Source organism: Pelophylax lessonae (genome assembly GCF_965119305.1).
Source record: "Pelophylax lessonae genome assembly, chromosome: 7".
In the NCBI taxonomy this organism is placed as follows: Eukaryota; Metazoa; Chordata; class Amphibia; order Anura; family Ranidae; genus Pelophylax; species Pelophylax lessonae.
Window position 1 is genome coordinate 207,010,051 of NC_138774.1, and position 20,044 is coordinate 207,030,094.

A 20,044-nucleotide genomic window follows, 5' to 3' on the forward strand; every position below is an offset into this window, starting at 1 on the left:
CCTGTCCCCGCCGGTGTCAGGGGGCAAGTCTTTTCGTCCTCTCTCATGGACGGTGGTCACCACGGATGCAAGCCTGTCGGGCTGGGGTGGTGTTCTGGGCGTTCTGTCCGCCCAGGGAACTTGGTCGGAGGGGGAATCCTCCCTTCCGGTCAGCATTCTGGAATTGCGTGCAATGATTCTCTGCCTTCAACGTTGGCCGGACAGGCTGCAGGGCTGTCCGGTTCGGGTGCAGACGGACATTGCCACGGCGGTGGCTTACGTCATTCGCCAAGGGGACACCAAGAGGGCCCGGGTGGCTCGGGAAGTGGCCGACATTCTGTCTTGGGCCGAGACGCATGTCCCGGCGATATCGGCGGTTCACATTCCAGGGGTTGGAGAACTGGCGGGCGGATTATCTGATGCCGCCAGTCCCTGGACCAGGGGGAATGGCCCCTCTGTCCGGGTGTTCTCCAGATGTTGTGCGCGACGTGGGGTCTTCCGGAGGTGGACCTGTTCGCGTCTCGTCTGTACAGCACGGTGTACAGGTTCGTGGCAAGGCCACGCGATCCTTGGGCAGACGCGTCAGACGCGTTGGTAGCTCCGTGGCATCAGTACCGACTGATGTATGCGTTTTCACCGTTTCAATTGCTGCCCAGGTTCCTTCACAGGTTGGTCTCGGAACCAAAACATGGTGATTCTTGTGACACCGGACTGGCCTCGCCGGTCCTGGTACGCAGACCTTGTGCATTTGGCGGTCGACGCCCCGTGGCGTCTGCCTCTTCGGGAAGGTCTCCGGTCTCAAGGGCTGATATTTCATCCTGCCTTGCAGTCGCTGGCTTTGCTGGCCTGGCTGTTGAAACCGAGGCCCTGAGGGATAGGGGTCTCTCCCCTGAGGTCATTCACACTTTGATCGACGCGAGGAATTTTTCCTCGGGGTAGGTCTTTTACCGTATTTCGGAGGCCTATTTTGCCTGGTGTGAGTTCAGGGGGTCTTCACCTCGCCCGTGGTCGGTGTCTGGGGTGTTGTCCTTCCTTCGAAAGGGTGTTGACAGCGTTTGGTGCTGGCTATGATCAAGGGTCAGGTGTCTGCGATGGCCGTTCTTTTTTCAACGTCCTATGGCATCTATCTCCTTGATTGGCACTTTTGTTCGGGGGCATCTGGTCCCTCCTAGGAGGGTGTCTCTGCCTCCTTGGGACTGGAATCTTGTTCTGTCCGTGTTACAACATGGTTCTTTTTTGAACGGATCGGGTAGATCTCGTTGTCTATGTTGTCCTAGAAGGTCGCCTTTTTTGGTGGTGATCAATTCGGCTCGCAGAGTGTCGGAGCTGGCAGCCTGTCCTGCCATTGTCCGTATCTGGTCAATCACTTGGTTAAGGTGGTCTTGCGACCTAACCCTTCTTTTTTTCCGAAGAGGGTTTCGGAATTTCACCTCAATGAGGACATTGTCTTGCCTTCGCCTTGCGCGAAGTCTAAACATTCGGAGGAGGTGGTGTTGCACTCCTTGGATGCTGTTCATGGCGATTAGGGTTTACCTAAATTCGTCTGAATCTTTTCACAAGTCGGATTCTTTGTTTGTCCTTCCGGGGGTCCTCGGATGGGCGTGGCGGCGTCGGCTTCTGCCGTCGCCAATTGGTTCAGACAGGCCGTTGAACAGGCCTATGCTTTGCCGGGAAAAGTTTCCCTTATGCCTGTGAGGGCGCACTCTACCAGATCTCTGAGTACGTCTTGGGCCTGTCGTCATGGGGCTTCTGTGGCCCAGGTGTGTAGGGCGGCGACTTGGTCGACCGTGCACACCTTCACTCTGTTCCACAGAGTGGATGTTCAAGCATCGGCAGATGCTTCCTTTGGCCGCATGGTGCGGCGGTCCCTTAGGGTCCCTGGTTTTTGGTCCTTTGGGCTGTTTGGGATTTCTTTGTATCCCTGGGTTATTTGTTTTTTTTCCTGGGTTATTGCTCCCGTTGAGCAAATTTTTTCTCGTGTTGCCGAGCTGGTTTCCTTCCTTTGGTAAGGTTACTTTCTTGATGTGGAGACTGCGTTGCCTTTAGGCGCGGCTGCGTTTCCCACCCCTCATGTTTGCACTGCTTTGGGACGTCCCCATTGTGACGAATATGAAGATGGCGGCGACTGTCGGAGGACGTAAGAGAAAACTGAGTTTTTGTAAAATCTTACCTGTAAAATTCCTTTCTCTGAGTCCTCCGACAGTCGCCGCCCCCGCCCCTCTTTTGGGGCTTAGGTACTCTACTGCTATTCCACTGAAACTGAAGCAGGAAACAGGAAGCAGGAGGGTATAGACTGAGGGGACCACCCCCTGGGGTGGGGATATGTTAAAAGCTTTAATATTGACATATTCTGTTGCCTAGCTACTCCTACGGAGCAAAGTCTAATACCCATTGTGACGAATATGAAGATGGCGGCGACTGTCGGAGGACTCAGAGAAAGGAATTTTACAGGTAAGATTTTACAAAAATTCCGTTATTTTATATAAGCAATATACATGAATACAGAAAAGCAGAATATGAGATAATAACTAAAAAAAAAAAAAAAAACATAATATATATATATAAATCATAAGAAATATACACAAATACAGAAAGCGGAATATGACATAAAAACTCATAAAAAAAATAATAAACTCATTAACAAAATACACATCAATGCATAGATATACCTGGATATAATAACTATATGTTGAGACGCCGCTATAAAATGTAGTCATAATAATAACAGTAATAGTATTGCATACATAAAATGTTATTGTAGAAACATTAGACATAAATAGTAGCAAATAATCAAAAAATCATAATAAATACATACTGTAATATAGTTGGGATGGATTGATACACCATACAGGAATATTTCCACTTCCCCTACTGGTCTAAAAACAAAAAAATTATGTTTTAGCACAGCGGGGTAGAGTCCGAAGCCTCATTAGAATATTACTGCTGTCCATGCTTCTGATGGGCACTTTCCCCTCAGTTTCTATGTAGTCACTACAACAGGAAGTGAGAGAAAATCCCTATTTGAGACACAGAAACAAAAAGCCTTATCATTCCACTCCCATCCAAACAAGAAAGTTCTGTTTTTACATCCTGGCAGATTGCAGCAGGTTTGGCGAGAGACAGATGTCATACTACTTATAATTCTCCATTGTTTTCATTATATTCAGGTAATGAAGCGGTGGACAGCTGGTACAAAGAGATCGAGAACTATAACTTCAGCAGACCTGGCTTTTCTAGTAACACAGGTAAGAAGAATTTCAAGCATAATTGCTTATACAATCCCGATTCCAAAAAGTTGGGACACTGTACAAATTGTGAATAAAAACAGAATGTAATGATATGGAAGTTTCAAATTTCAATATTTTATTCAGAATACAACATAGATGACATATCAAATGTTTAAACTGAGAAAATGTATCATTTTATGGGAAAAATAAGTTGATTTTAAATTTCATGGCATCAACACATCTCAAAAAAGTTGGGACAAAACCATGTTTACCACTGTGTGGCATCCCCTCTTCTTTTTATAACAGTCTGCAAATGTCTGGGGACTGAGGAGACAAGTTGCTGAAGTTTAGGAATAGGAATGTTGTCCCATTCTTGTCTAATACAGGCTTCTAGTTGCTCAACTGTCTTAGGTCTTCTTTGTCACATCTTCCTCTTTATGATGCACCAAATGTTTTCTATGGGTGAAAGATCTGGACTGCAGGCTGGCCATTTCAGTACCCGGATCCTTCTTCTACGCAGCCATGATGTTTTAATTGATGTAGTATGTGGTCTGGCATTGTCATGTTGGAAAATGCAAGGTCTTCCCTGCAAGAGACAGAATCTGGATGGGAGCATATGTTGTTCTAGAACTTGGATATACCTTTCAGCATTGATGGTGCCTTTCCAGATGTGTAAGCTGCCCATGCCACACGCACTCATGCAACCCCATACCGTCAGAGATGCAGGCTTCTGAGTGCTGATATCAACTTGGGTTGTCCTTGTCCTCTTTAGTCCGGATGACATGGCGTCCCAGTTTTCCAAAAAGAACTTCAAATTTTCATTCGTCTGACCACAGAACAGTTTTCCACTTTGCCACAGACCATTTTAAACTAGCCTTAGCCCAGAGAAAATGCCTGCACTTCTGGATCATGTTTGGATATGGCTTCTTTTTTGGCCTATGGAGTTTTAGATGGCAACGGCGAATGGCACGGTGGATTGTGTTCACCGACAATATTTTCTGGAAGTATTCCTGAGCCCATGTTGTGATTTCCATTACAGTAGCCTTTCTGTGTGTGATGCAGTGCCGTCTAAGGGCCCGAAGATCACGGGCATCCAGTATGGTTTTCTGGCCTTGACCCTTACGCACAGATTTTGTTCCAGATTCTCTGAATCTTTGGATGATATTATGCACTGTAGATGATGATAACTCCAAACTCTTTCAAATTTTTCTCTGAGAAACTCCTTTCTGATATTGCTCCACTATTTTTCGACGCAGCATTGGGGGAATTGGTGATCCTCTGCCCATCTTGACTTCTGAGAGGCACTGCCACTCTGAGAGGCTCTTTTTTTACCCAATCATGTTGCCAATTGACCTAATAAGTTGCACATTGGTCCTCCAGCTCTTCCTTATATGTACATTTAACTTTTCCAGCCTCTTATTGCTACCTGTCCCAACTTTTTTGGAATGTGTAGCTCTCATGAAATCCAAAATGAGCCAATATTTGGCATGACATTTCAAAATGTCTCACTTTCAACATTTGATATGTTATCTATATTATATTGTGAATAAAATATAAGTTTATGAGATTTGTAAATTAGTCCATTCCTTTTTTACTCACAATTTGTACAGTGTCCCAACTTTTTTGGATTTGGGTTTGTATGTGCATCAAAGTGGAAGGAAGTGGGGATGGAAGGAGAGGAGAGAAGAAGAGAAATGAGGAGAGAGAGAGAGGTAAAGAAGCAAGGGAGAAGGAAATGGATAGAGGAAAGAAGGAGAAAGAAATGGATGAATGAATTGTTGTGTTTACAATTTGTACAGCATAGGGTCTGATCACACTGCACCTGCAAAGGGCCCATTCATATTTGTGCTTTACTGCAGTGTATGGTAATATACGCTCATTCCCGCAACACACCTTCTCTATGTGTGGCACATTGTGGCGCCATTCTTTGGTAATGGTAGCCCAACACACAGTACAGTAAGTAGAGCGCAATGCGTCATGGAACGCCACAATTCACATACTGTGCCTTTATGATGCGCTGTTTAGCTAAAAAAAGGGTAATGTGTGTTTTTTTATCTGTTGTGCTGGCAGGCAGCCCATTCATAATGAATAAGTCGCCCTAACACAGCAAATGCTAAAGCACAAAATAACGTATGTTAATTCGCCTCAATGGATCACTAAAGTGTGAATCCACTCAATAAATTCTGCTACTTCACTGAATGCAAATAGTGCATGTACGACAGCGACATCTAGTGGTCCAAAATCAAACTGTTTATAAATAAAAACCTTAAAGAGTAACTCCACTTATGTTGAGAAAAAACATTCCCCTCTGGGTGATCTGTGTACATTACAAGGACTTTGACAAACTTTGTTGCAGATTCCTATCTTTTGTTATTCTGAAAAAATCCCTGTGTGTTTTATCCATGTGAGAAAGTGAATGTATTGGGAGTGGTTTCCCAATTATCAATCAATCAGATGCTTCACCTGCAGGGCTTTAACGAGGAAAGTTGTTGGGCCTGCATCCCTTTAGATGTGATTTCCTATTAGGAGTACCTGCTCCCTGGACAGGTAAGTGTCTATATATTAAAAGTCAGCAGCTACAGTATATGTAGCTGCTTACTTTTAATTTTTTTTTTTTTCTACAGCTGGAACACCACTTTAAGCAGAAGGTGTAGTCAGGGATGGTTGCAGAGGTCAGGGAGCCAGTGGTGAGCAGACAGGAGATCAGAGACATGGTCAGACAAGGACAGGAGATGAGCAGATCCGAGGGCAATCCAAGGTCAGAGTGGAGAGATAAGAGGTATCCGAGGGCAAGCAGGATTGGTAACAGGTAATCAGAAGCATGAGCAAACACAAGAACAAGAAACAGCAAGCTGAAGACCAGTTAGCAGTGTTTGTGAACATCAGGCATTCTTTTAAAGGCCAGAGGGCACCAGAATCTAGCGCAGCATGCGCCCATTTGTTGCTATTACCCGTGCGTGCATTTCTGCACAAATGAGTGCGGCATATTGGGTATTGGCTAATATGTCAGGTCTTTAGGCAAGTCTTCTTTGGCTTATTCCCTAGCAGTGGTACTTCATGGTTGCAGGCTTTAACGTTTTCGCTGTCTCACTGCCTTTAACAGTTTGGTTGCAGCCCAATTCCTTGAAGCGGAGTTCCACCCAAAAGTGGAACTTCCGCTCATTTGCTTCCTCCCCCCCTCCGGTGCCACATTTGGCACCTTTCAGGGGGTAGGGGGGGACGGGTACCTGTTTTTGACAGGTACCCTTTCCCACTCCTGGGAGACGGAGCCGCAGCGCTGTCCATCGGAAGTTTGGCCCCCTCCTCTTTCCCCTGCCGCCTAACCAATCAGAATACTCAGCGCGCTTCGTGCATGCGCAGTAGTGACCTGCCCGTGAAGCCGCAGGGTTTCCTTACCGGCAATGGCGGCGGCAGCACCCGACATCACTGGACTCCAGGACTGGTAAGTGTCCTAATATTAAAAGTCAGCAGCTACAGTATGTGTTAATTTTTGGAGGGGGGGGGGGGGCTGGAACACTGCTTTACGGACATGGGTCCATCAGATTTTAAGCATTCCTAAAATCCTGATTTCTAGGAAATTGACATCTCGCCAAGTCTAACATTGTACACCTAAAATGCCTACTTTGCATGGTGGGTTGCAAGCTAGGAGTTTCCATCCCAGGATGTACATCATAACACAAATCTTAGAAGTAGAAAGAGTCAGCGCAAAAAGGGCTTGTAAGATAGATTGGCAGAGGCAACCAATGAGGTTGTTCAAAGGATAGGCACGAGTCGTCTGCTTAGTAAAGCATCCAATTGCTTTATATAACCAAATAGAACTTGTTTTGTGGCTTTAAATTGACAATTCTTCATTTCATGGTGATAACATTGGTGTCTAGTATCAGCTGGCAGTAAGATCCACTTGGGGAATCTTATTTATTGGCCACTAGGTGGAATGTAGAGCTTGTGGCACCGATGTGACATGTGATTCACCTAGATGACATCACTGCCACAAGCTCTATAGTCCACCTAGTGGCCAATAGGAAGATTCACGAAGTGGATCTCACTACCAGCTGATACGAGACACCAATTGTATCACCTTAAACTGAGGAACTGGCAATTTACAGCCACTAAACGTGTTTTATTTTGTCAAATAAAGCAATTGGATGTTTTACTAAAGATGACTCGTGCCTATCCTTTGAACCAACCTTTTTCAACCAGGGTGCCTTGAGGTTTCTTCAGGGATGCTTTTGCAAAATGCCTAAAAATTCCCAAAAAATGTTATACAGGCCAGCGTATGGATGAAAGCTGCTTTTTTAGCTAACCACTTTACCACTGGAGGATTTCTCTGTCTTATGTCTGGGCCACTTTTTGCGATTCGGCACTGTGCGACTTTAACTGACAATTGCGCGGTCGTGCGATGCCGTACCCAAACGAAATTTACGTCCTTTTTTTCCCACAAACAGAGCTTTCTTTTGGTGGTATTTGATCACCTGTGCGATTTTTACTTTTTGTGCTATAAACAAAAAAAGAGCGTTTATTTTGAAAAAATAACAATATTTTTAAATTTTTTTTATATGAAATTCCCCCCCAAAAAAATGTAAAAATCTAATTTTTTTTAAATTTTTGGCCAATTTGTTTTCTGCTACCTATGTTTGGTAAAAAAAAATCAGAATAAGCGTATTTTGATTGGTTTGCGCAAAAGTTATTGCGTTTACTAAGGGAAAGATTTCTGTCATTTTTGGTGTTTTTTTTTTTAACGCGTAATGGCGGCGATCTGCGATTTTTTTGCGGGACTGCGACATTGCGGCGGACAGATCGGACCCTTGACTGACATTTTTTACACTTTTGGGGGTACCAGTGACATTACTGCAGTAATCAGTGCTATATACAGTATATGCACTGTTACTGTAAAAATGACACTGGCAGGGAAGGGGTTAATTTTATTGGAGAGGGAGGGGTTAATGTATGCCTGGTGCTTACTAACGTGTGTGGGGGGAGGTGACTGAGTGACACAAGGACAGATCGCATGTTCAGCTATGCTGAACCCTGCAATCTGACCCTGCCTGTCACTTAGGAGATCCGCCCGCTCTGTTTACACAAGCGGGCGGATCTCCAAACTAGATTCCCCGACGATCGGGGAAGAGCAGCGGCGATCGCTGCCACTCCTCTCCTGGCCCGACTCCCGCTGTGACTGAAAACAGCGGGAGCGATGGCCTACGGCGCCGCGCGCGCGCCGCCGAGAGAGGGGAATGTCTGGTGACGTAGACCTATGTCGCCAGACGATAGCAAGCCACTGTGCCGCAGTAGTAGCACAGTGAGCAGTGGGGAAGCGGTTAAACTAATCACAGGTTTTCATTGTGCACCATTACAACCTTCTAGCTGTTGGCATCCTAACGACCAATGGCATCATCCGTTGATAAGGAGGATGTCAGTCACCTGCAGAGCATCCTTGTTTGACCCTCCCCTGCCCCCCTCTCCATCAGCGTTAGGGTTACATTAGCTGAGTGATGGAGAAAAACTGAGGGAGAAGAGAAACATTAGAATACTAGTCAGTACCAGTTTGTAAAAGTGTATTTGCTTTGGAAGAATAAATCACCTCTAATGTTGGGTGTCCTTCTTGGACTTGTGGATGTTGCTGCATTATGTAAAACTATTAGAATAGCTTTTACATTTTAGAATAGGGTGCCTTGAGACTGTCCATAATTTTTAAAAGGTGCCTCGAGATTGTCTATAATTTTTAAAGGGTGCCTTGACTGAAAAAAGGTTGAGAAACACTGCTTTGAACAACCTCAAAGGGCACCATTGCCAATCGAACTACCTAAGGGCCCTTTTTACGCTGACTCTTTCTACTACTTCATTCACCCACCTGAGAACCCCCTTAGAGCACCCAGGGTGGGAAGCCCCAAGGCATAGAGAATGACCACACTGACCCCGCATGAAGACAGGTTTTCTCTACCAGAACACTAGTAAGGTGCCGTGTTCCCCCATAGTTGGGTGATGGCAGCCTCAACAGTTGTTAATTTTCACCCTTTTTCCTTTTATTGTGGAAGCATTGCATTCTTGTTTTTGTTAGTCAGTGGGACCTAGTGACTCAGTGGGACCTTTACTACACTATAAGGGCTTTCCCACCTCCCTCTCTTTTTTTTTTTCCAGTGGAAAATCTGAGCATTACCAGAAACCCATGGCCAGCTCGTCAGGATCCTTTGGTCCATGATCTACCACCAAACTCCAGACCTTATAAGACAAATCTTGTCTCTTCTCCAGTCTGGTCTGGGCCAGTGTTTGGTCCTAAGTACCATAATCGGTCAGACTTCTGCCCTAGCCATTTTTTTTCCAGAGACCGCTTGCCTCTCACTCATTGGTGAAAGCCATTGTGCCGGATATCGCTCACATTGTTCCCCCTGTATGCTCCCTAGTGACTCAGTGGGACTTCAACTTCATTTTGTTGGTTCTTCAGAATTGCTCCATGCTGCGGTATTGTATTCTGACAGTGGGGAGAATACACAGGTCAGCGCAGCACCCTTTTGCCTGCAGGGCTGATCGAGAAGCTTTTATCCAAATGTTTGGTTGAACAGAACCCGATCGTTAGATTGACTTCTGTTCAATTACAGTGTCCACGCATGGATCAAAATTCGTCCGGTCCCTGCTGACCTGGATGAATTTCGTTCCATGTATGGCCAGCTTAAGAGCCTCTGTGTCTTGTAATGTTGTACTTTAAGAAAGGGATTTTATAGGTAAGTCAAAAATCCTATTTTTCTAGGCTGTAGACTATAGAGAGTAATAATAAAGGTACAGCGCCAACATATATTAAACACAAATGCTGAGAAATTCAGTTAGATGAAAAGTCCCACAAATGAAGATAATACAACCCAAAGGTTGAAGCCCAAGAAGTCCAACACCAGGAGATGGGATCAAGGTAGGTGGAAAGAAATCACCACGTGCACCAAATAAAAGGGGTGTCTGCTTACCAGAACAAATTGATCACCTGTTTAGGGTAGGTCACAATAGGCGTATAACCAAAAGGTTTCCGAAGGTTCCCCCTGGAATAGGCAGATCTCCAGTGCGCAATCAATACTCAATGCAGGTAGCGATTCAAAAAATTCCACTCAATTGTCAACCTTAATACACCGTGAACATATCCAACCATATGAATGCGCATGGATTAACGGAAGCCAAGGTCAGCGTGTCGACGTGCGGGCGTGCCTGACGTGTTTCGTCCCAATTAGACATTATCAAAGCTGATAACCTTGATCCCATCTCCTGGTGTTGGACTTCTTGGGCTTCAACCTTTGGGTTGTATTATCTACATTTGTGGGACTTTTCATCGAACTGAATTTCTCAGCATTTGTGTTTAATATATGTCGGCGCAGTACCTTTATTATTACTATCTTTGACTCATTTATTTATGTACTGGCAGCCTTCCGATGTTCATTTTTAATCAATTGTATTAGTCTGTACTGTGACCAAGCGCAGCTGGTTTTCTTGCATATGTAGACTATAGAGAAAGAAGTATACAAATTGTAATTTTTGTTGGGAAAAAGTTACAAAAACTATTTCTGCTATTACTGATCACTCTTGTGATTATACTGATGTGTTAGATATTGCAATTTAGGTGTTTATTATTCAGGCACTCAAAATTTATCAATGCAGAATAATAGGTATTATTTTATTTTCGCTTATAATAAAATAAATGTGTCTTCCTTAAGGGCACTTCACCCAGGTTGTGTGGAAAGACTCAAAGGAGGTTGGCTATGGCGTGGCCACAGATGGCAAACGGCTTTACTTTTTGGTGGCCCAGTACAGCCCAGCGGGGAACATCACCAATCCAGGCTATTTTGAGAAAAACGTTCTACCTGCTGGAACAGCAGCCCCTGCAAACAGCAATGCATCTGACTCTCGCTGGAAACCAGCAGGCAACAAGGAACCTGCAACAGAGAAGAAATACAGCAACCAGAATCCTATTTCAGTCAGCAGTACAGGTGAGAGGCTCGATTGTCTGAACTATGGTCTTGGGTTTATTAGGTGGACATGGCTGATACTTATTAAGTAATAATAGTAATAACACACCTTATAATTGCAGATGATGTCGTGTTTGTATAGTAAGTATTTTTTAGACAGTATCCCAAGGATGGTAATTGCTGTCTTCAAAAAAGTCAGGTTTTTTTTTTAGCACATTTTTTCACTTCCGGGGAGAGCAGTTGATAACTGAATGCCTATAAAAACTGAAGTAAAGAGTCTGTGTTGATGTTTAACATTCAATTGTGTTCCTGATTTTTTTTTTTTTTTAACTACTTTTGGACCGGAAGGATTTGCCCCCTTAATGACCAGGCCATTTTTTGCGATTTGGTACTTTACTGGACAATTGCGCGGTCATGCAAGCTGTACCTAAATAAAATTGATGTCCTTTTTTTCCCACAAATAGAGCTTTATTTTGGCATTATTGGATCACCTCTGCAAATTTTATTTATTGCGCTATAAACAAAAAAAAGAGCGACAATTCTGAAAAAAAAAAAACAATATTTTTCACATTCTGCTATAGAACATTCCCAAAAAAAAAAAATCAAATTTTTTCATCCTTTTAGGTCAATTTGTATTCTGCTACATATTTGTGGTAAAAAAAAACATCCCAATAAGCATATTTTGATTGGTTTGGCAAATGTTATCGCGTTTACAAACTAGGGAAAAGATTTTTGTCATTTCTATTTATTTATTTTTACTAGTAATGGCGGCAATCTGCGATTTGTAGTGGGACTGCGACATTGTGGCGGACAGATCGGACCCCTAACTGACATTTTTGACACTTTTGGGGGGACCAGTGACATTACTACAGTGATCAGTGCTAAAAATATGTACTGTTACAGTACTAATGACACTGGCAGGGAAGGGGTTAACCCAGGGGTGATCAAAGGGTTAAGTGTGAGCCTAGGGGAGTGTTGTCTAACTGTATGGGGGGAGGGACTTGTGAAATGAACACAGAGATGTGTGATCCTATATAGGAGGATCACAGGTGCTCTGTGTTAATTTCAAAGAGAACAACGGTCAGCTGTGTTTACAACAGCAGACCGTCGTTCTCTCTCAGTGGGGAGCGATCGCAGGTGCCCGGCGGCAATCGCGGCTGCTGGCTCTGTGGATCGGCATCCCCACTGCCTAGTACAGATACGGCGGTTCACACAGCTGAGCCAGCCTGCGGCAGTATATCTGCAGTGGGCGGTCGGCAAGTGGTTATGGAAAATTTGACTTTCTCCATTAGGGGAAAAGGGACAGGTTCTCCTAAAGGGGCACCTCACTCACCCAATCAGATTTTATTATTTTTAATTCTCATGCTGCTAACATTACTAAATAGATAGGAAAGTATATTTACTTGTTTTAAAGTTTTTTTTACATTTCTTCAGTTACTTCCTGGTTTCATGCCTAGGCAAATTAGGTCTTCAGGAGGGGAGGAGAGGAGGAGGGGTTTTCTCAGCAAAGTATGCTTTCCTGCATGTATGCTTGAGCTAAGGGCGAGGTCCGATGGAAGTGGGAACGGTTACCTCTCAAAAACAGGTACCCGCTCCTCCCTCCCCTCCGAAAGGTGCCAAATTTGTCACCGGGGGGGGGGGGAGGAGACAGATGAGTGGAGCTTCCACTTTTGGGTAGAACTCTTGTCATGGACATGCAATACTGTCTGGTAGTTTACCTGTTCCTCATGTCTGCATTAAGGGCCAGACTCTTCCTTCTGGCTGCTTTTATCATCTCTCTTCCCTGTTTGGCTCCACCCCAGGCCATTCCAGGAAGTCTATATTAACCAGTGCACTGAAGGTCTGCTTTGCTGTTCAACAGTGCTAGTTTCCTGTTTGCCGTGTGCTTGATCTACTGTTCTGTGCAGCGACTTTGGCTCGTCTCTGACTATTCCTGTTTGCCTGTTACCCTGACCTTTGGCCTGTCCCTTGGTTACCCTTGTCTGCCTGTTACCCCGACCTTGGCTTACCCTTCACCATTCCGTGTGTCCTGAGTGGCTGCTTCCCTTCTCTCCCTATGGAGCGTGACCTGGGGAACCCCAGGGGCTACGACCTGGGCCCAGCTGCAGCCAAGTCCATCCTCACCACTAGAGGCTGTGGTGAACACCTGCTGGGTCTTAGACTCCGCGCCCTGGGGAATCTTGGGTTCACGTTCCGGTCCATCCGCAGCAGTCTGCTATAGGGTTCACTACCTTGCCCTGCGCCCCTGCCTCCAACAGGGTGCAGTTGTCACCTGGCCACAGGTGACCTGACAACTCTGCTTTAAATTGATGGGTTTAGTTCTGCTTTAAGCAATACTGCTGGAAGCCATTGGCAAAGGCAGGTGGCAGAGTTTTTTTTTTTTTGTGGAAGAAAGATTTAAAAGTTTGGAGTTAAAATGCATTTTTTAGCCAGTCTTACAAGAACGATACCGTCTCCCCAAACGCCTCTAAATATAACATTGAGAGCACATAATTCACACAATCCTCCAATCTTCTCAGTTTTTGTGAATTTATTTCCATGTTCTTTCTGAGGGTGAAAGGACTGATGTATCACCGCTTAATTCAGTGTCTGGTGAATGAAGCGAGCGCACAAGTTATATAATAGGAGCATAGGATTTTTTCCACATTTAGGGGCAGCTTTTAGCATGGTGAGCCCTTGGTCGCCTCTAAATATGTTTTCTTTCCATCATTATTTTGGCAAAAAGGGAAAGTATAACAGTACACCCAGTTCTCTGTACTATACAAAGATTCTTGTGCTGACAATTCCCCTATTGTCCTTTCAGCCCAATGGTAAATCTTTCTTGGCACTAAGTAGTAGTAAAAAGTCACATAGTAAATTGTTATTTATTTTGAAGGAAGACAGAAGGCCAGTGTTTATCAAGCTCAATTTGTTTTTCTTTGTTCTCTTTTTCTGCACCCCATTTCTTATTATAAGGGGGGGGGGGGGTATATAAAACAAGGTAAAGCTAGTAGAACATAGGTTAAACCTTTCAATGCAATTTTACTACAATTTTACTATTTCTGTATTAGGCCCCTAACATCAAAGGGGACATGGATTCAAGCGCCATACCCATTTGTAGTTTTTGAAGCTGGATTCTCATTGGATCTCACTTGGGGGCTGAAGGTTACTGAGGGACGGGAGTGTTTTCTGACTTTGATCGCAGCCTTCCTCTTGCGCAGGCCCATGGCGCACTTTAAAAACCACTTGCCGACCGCTGCAAGTACATATACTGCGGCGGTCAGCCCCGTGCAGGCAAAGTGATGTACCGGTACGTCATTCGCCTGCGAGCCAACAGGGGGCGAGCGCGCGCCGCCTGAGGCGGCTCCCGCCCCCCGCTCGTTCACGGGAATTCCCGCGCGAGTGACCGGCGGATCCGATGTCCGCCAGTCACTCGCGATCTCCCGCTAGAGAGGGAGAAAGGCAGGCGGCTGATGTAAACAAAGCCACCTGTCATTCTCCCTGATGTAACAGCAGAGCTCATACGATCCTGCTATGTAGGATCGTATGTCTCTGTGGTTACATCAAAAGCCACGCCCCTTTACAGTTAGAATCACGCCCCTAGGGACACACTTAACCCCATGCTCTCTAATAAAGTTAACCCCTTCCCTCCCAGTGTCATTTTTTACAGTAACAGTGCATATGTATAGCACTGATTACTGTAGTAATGTCACTGGTCCCCCCAAAAGTGTCAAAAATGTCAGTCAAGGGTCCGATCTGTCCGCCGCAAAGTCGCAATCCCGCAAAAAAAAAAAAAAAAAAACGCAGATCGCCGCCATTACTAGTTAAAAAAAAAAAACAATAAAAATGACATAAATCTTTCCCGTAGTTAGTAAATGCAATAACTTTTGCGATTTTTTTCACCAAAAATATGTAGTGGAAAACAAATTGACCTAAAATGTTAAAAAATTTAGATTTTTACATTTTTTTGGGGGGGAATTTCATATAAAAAAAATGTGAAAAATATTGTTATTTTTTCAAAATTGTCGCTTTTTTTTTTTTGTTTATAGCGCAAAAAGTAAAAATCGCACAGGTGATCAAATACCACCAAAAGAAAGCTCTATTTGTGGGAAAAAAAGGACATCAATTTCATTTGGGTACAGCGTCGCACGACCGCGCAATTGTCCGTTAAAGTCACGCAGTGCCGAATCGCAAAATAGGCCCTGGTCTTTGAGCAGCCAAATCCTCCGGGGCTTACGGGGCTTAAGTGAATACATATAGTGAACAAGGGTGGTGGCCTTTTTAGACCTCAATTTACCAGCTAGCTATCATTGGCCAAGGAGTGAGTTTTAGTCCACTTTGCTATTGCTTTGTATTTTTCATTATTCTCTTATTATTTTTGCGACGAATGTATAGCAAGGAAGAGGTACTTTTCATGTGGCAATGTCTTTTTGTCATAGTAATGTGTGCTTATTAATTCAACTGAAGCGTGGTGACCCTGCCTTTTTACCATTGCTCCCAACTGTCCCTCAGTTTAATGGACTGTCCTTCTTTTGGAGCCAGTTCCCTGCCTTTCTTTGCTTTTAGTTTTCCTTCTTTTTGGTATAATGCAGGGGTCTCCAAACTTTTTAAACAAAGGGCCAGTTTACTGTCTGTCAGACTTTATGGGGGCCGGACTGTGGCTATTTTCAGTAGAAATTGTCCTGGCATCAGTGGGAGTAAACAAGGCAAACAATTCCTCTCTCTAGTACATGTAGGAGAAGTGCCCCATTGTTGGTGTCAGTGGGAAGAATAGTGCCCCATCGTTGGTGTCAGTGGGAAGAATAGTGCCCCATCATTGGTGTCAGTGGGAAGTATAGTGGCCCATCATTGGTGTCAGTGGGAGGGTTAGTGCCCCATCCATGGTGTCAGTGGGAAAAATAGTGCCCCATCATTGGTGTCAGTGGGAAGAATAGTGCCCCATCATTGGTGTCAGAGGGAAGAATAGTGCCCCATCCATGGTGTCAGTGGGAAAAATAGTGCCCCATCATTGGTGTCAGAGGGAAGAATAGTGCCCCATCATTGGTGTCAGTGAGAAGAATAGTGCCCCATCATTGGTGTCAGTGGGAGAGATAGTGCCCATCATTGGTGTCAGTGGGAAGAATAGCGCCCCATCTTTGGTGTCAGTGGGAAGAATAGTGCCCCATCTTTGGTGTCAGTGGGAGGAATAGTGCCCCATCGTTGGTGTCAGTGGAAGAAATAGTGCCCCATCATTGGTGTCAGTTGGAGGAATGTGTCCCATCATTGGTGTTAGTGGGAAGAATAGCGCCCCATCGTTGGTGTCAGTGGGAAGAATAGTGCCCCATCGTTGGTGTCATTTGGAAGAATAGTGCCCCATCATTGGTGTCAGTGGGAGGAATAGTGTCCCATCATTGGTGTCAGTGGGAAGAATAGTGCCCCATCGTTGGTGTCAGTGGGAAGAATAGTGCCCCATCGTTGGTGTCAGTGGGAAGAATAGTGCCCCATTATTGGTGTCAGTGGGAGGAGTAGTGTCCCATTGTTGCTGTCAATGAGAGAAATAGTGCCCCATTGTTGTCAGTAGCAGGAATTATGCCCCTTTGTTAGTGTCAGTGGAAGAAATAGTGTCTTACATCAGTGGGAGAAAAAGTGCCCCAAGGGCTGAATAAAGGCAAGTAAAGGGCTCCTGCATCCGGCCCCTCGGCTACAGTTTAGAGATCACTGGTATAATGTATAGATCTCTCAAAAAATATACTAAAGTAGATGGCAAGTATAGCAACATAAACATCACAAAGCATGTGATCACAATAGCCCCTTGCAGCTAGAAATCTCTTTGTTCAAATCAAAGTATAAAGAGTATTTTTAGAGGTTTCTTCATGCGGTCTTGTGAGTGCTGGAACATATTGTGTCACTCTAAGTAGTGGGTGGTATCTAGCAATTTACTTTTGGGGATTCTGGGGGACGGGAAGTCGACAATAGCTCCAAGCCCAACAACTCCTGTATAGTGACAGACACCAGCGTAATGACGTCACTGCTCACAGGGATAAGGACAGCAGATGAAGGAATTCAGCAGCACTGGCTGATTGTTGATGGCCCTTCATAGGAAATACGCTATTTCCAATATCACTGCCAGGATCAATAGGTAAATACTATGTTTAAAATCAATTGAGTAGTGACAGTTGGGTGTATATGTGGATCGATTTTTTTTTTTTTTTTTTTTAAATTGGGTAGGGTTCCACCCTAACTGTCCAAAGTGTTATACTAAAATAAATTGTTTATCAAGTCTTTTAAATATTTTATTGAAAGACAATATAAAGGAAAAGTAGTTGTGGAAAAAAAGCACATGTGATGTGAGTTTAACCAATGTATTTCTGGAGGTGTGACCTCTTTATCATGTCATTTTCTAATGATAATGCAAAGCAGTACGTTTAAAGGGAAAACAATAACAGCTTTGGGGTCTTATATTCAGAAGAAATTGTAAAAATCAAAAGACAAATTAGCAGCAAAATGCACTCTTTATACATAGACCCCCTTTGTCAGGTTCTTCTTGCATGTAGTTTTCACATTGTGCAGCAGGGGTCACCCTTGCTGCTAATGTGCTATGACCCATAACAATAAGTGTGTTTTGGAAATAGATTACGCTGATTATAGTTTAGCGCACTTTGAATGATGACAGCCATGGGATATGATGCTTTTTGCACAGGGGACACGTGGAAAAACTGGAGTTTAATCTGCTTATTATTTTATTTTCCCTTCCCTATTCCTCCTTTCCCCCCTCATCATCATGCTAATGAAATGTTTAACCACTTCTGGACCGGAATGATTTTCCCCCTTAATGACCAGACCATTGTTTGCGATTCGGCACTGCGTTATTTTAATGGAGAATTGCGTGGTCATGCAACGCCATACCCAAAAAAAAAAATTAATGTTCTTTTTTTTTCCCCACAAATAGAACTTTCTTTTGGTGGTATTTGATCACTTCTGCGGTTTTTATTTTTTGCGCTATAAACAAAAATAGCGACAATTCTAAAAAAAATATGTATATTTTTCACATTCTTTTTTTTTTTCAAATATTATCTTTTTATTCAGGAAATTAAAAATACACATAACATTATTGATATCAAATACATTTCCAACTTAATATATAATATCACATCTCTTTTTACATTTTCCTTACATTCCCTTCTTTTTTTTTTCCATTTTCTCCCCCCCCCCTTCCTTCCCTCCCTCCCTTCCCCCACAAAAAAATAAAATAAAAATTCTAGTACTACTTCGCGACCAGCGTTGGAGAGACTACCTCACTCCCTATATCTTATTTTCCCCATTTTATCCTGCTATTAATTGTTTCCCTTCATCAGAAATAATAAAATGATTCCATAATTCCCATGTTTTTTTATATTTTTCCTGTCTATTTTCTGGTGAATAGAACAAATAGAACTTTCTTTTGGTGGTATTTGATCACTTCTGCGGTTTTTATTTTTGCGCTATAAACAAAAATAGCGACAATTCTAAAAAAATATGTATGTTTTTCACATTCTGCTATATAACATTCCCCCCCCCCCCCCCCCAAAATTTAAAAATCAAATTTTTTCACCATTTTAGGCCAATTTGTATTCTGCTACATATTTTTGGTAAAAAAAAAATCCCAATAAGCGTATTTTGAATGGTTTGTGCAAAAATTATCGCGTCTACAAACTAAGGGAAAGATTTATGTCATTTTTATATATGTATTTCTTTTTTACTAGTAAAACTAGGATCAGCGATTTTTAGCAGGACTGCGACAGTGCGGCGGACAGATCGGACCCCTAACTGACATTTTTGATACTTTTGGGGAGACCAGTGACATTACTACAGTAATCAGTGTTATAAATATGCACTGTTACTGTAATAATTACATTGGCAGGGAAGGGGTTAACCCAGGGGCCATCAAAGGGTTAAATGTGAGCCATGAGGATGTTTTCTAACTGCGTGGGGGATGGGCTTATTGGATCAACACAGGGACCTAAATAGGAGAAACACAGGAGCCCTGTGAGGATAACTGACAGAACTACGGTCTGCAGTGTTTACAACAGCAGACCACCGTTCTGTCTTCCAGACGCCAATCGCGGCCGCGGGCTCCGCAGGTCAGCTTCCCCTGTCGGGAATCGGCATGCGCGCGAGGAGCGACGTGCAGGTACGGCGATTCGCGCAGCTGAGCCAGCCTGCCGCAGTATATGTCCTCATGCACACAGGGCAGCAGAAGAGCCACTTCTAACGCCAGGAAAAAGCTGTAAAAACGTGCTTTTAGTAGCTATTTCCATTGGCGTTATTGCACGTTTGGCCACGTCAGCTTTTGGCAGTGTTTTTTCTGCCTCCATTCAAAATCAATGGTTGTCTAGGAGCTGTCATTGATAGGCTTTCAGCCCATTGATTTGAATGGAAGTCGCAGCACAAGTCGGATCAGGATGAAAGTCGGATCAGGATGAAAGTCGGATCAGGATGATCCGACTTGCGGTGCGACTTGCGCTCTGAGAATCTTGAGGGGGAACTCCACGCCAAAATGGAAATAAAATGAAAAATGGCGTGGGGGTCCCTCCAGGTTCCAAACCAGGCCCTATGGGGGAAGGGGTGGTGGGGTGTATTGAGCGTTTAGTTCAAGGGGGGTCTGTACTAGGGGTGTCTGTACTAGGTGGGAGTCTGTACTGGAGGGGAGTCTGTACTAGGGGGGAGTCTGTACGGGGGGGGGGGGGGGGAGTCTGTACAGGGGGGGGGGGGAGTCTGTACTGGGGGTTAAGCTGACCCTACAATATTCTTTTTTTTCCCCCGTTAAACTAGTGAGTTGAACAAAAAGCAAAAAATAAATTAAAATAAATAAAAAATTGCCCAATTTCCCCAATGTGTGCGTCTACTAGACTCTTGCATATGGCACAGTAATAAAGACCTATTTTATGAGTATAATGACTG

The 20,044-nt window shown here is 44.0% G+C and overlaps 1 protein-coding gene across 3 annotated transcripts in view; it reads left to right on the top strand.

The window, feature by feature from the left end:
• GLIPR2 (GLI pathogenesis related 2) overlaps positions 1-20,044 on the top strand; it is a 198,585-nt gene that overhangs the window by 73,501 nt on the left and 105,040 nt on the right. For all 3 annotated transcript variants that reach the window (XM_082263412.1, XM_082263411.1, XM_082263413.1), the window contains exons 4-5: positions 3,147-3,224; positions 10,895-11,167. In XM_082263412.1, the coding sequence (XP_082119538.1) occupies positions 3,147-3,224; positions 10,895-11,167 (351 nt within the window). The remainder of the gene's footprint in view (positions 1-3,146; positions 3,225-10,894; positions 11,168-20,044) is intronic.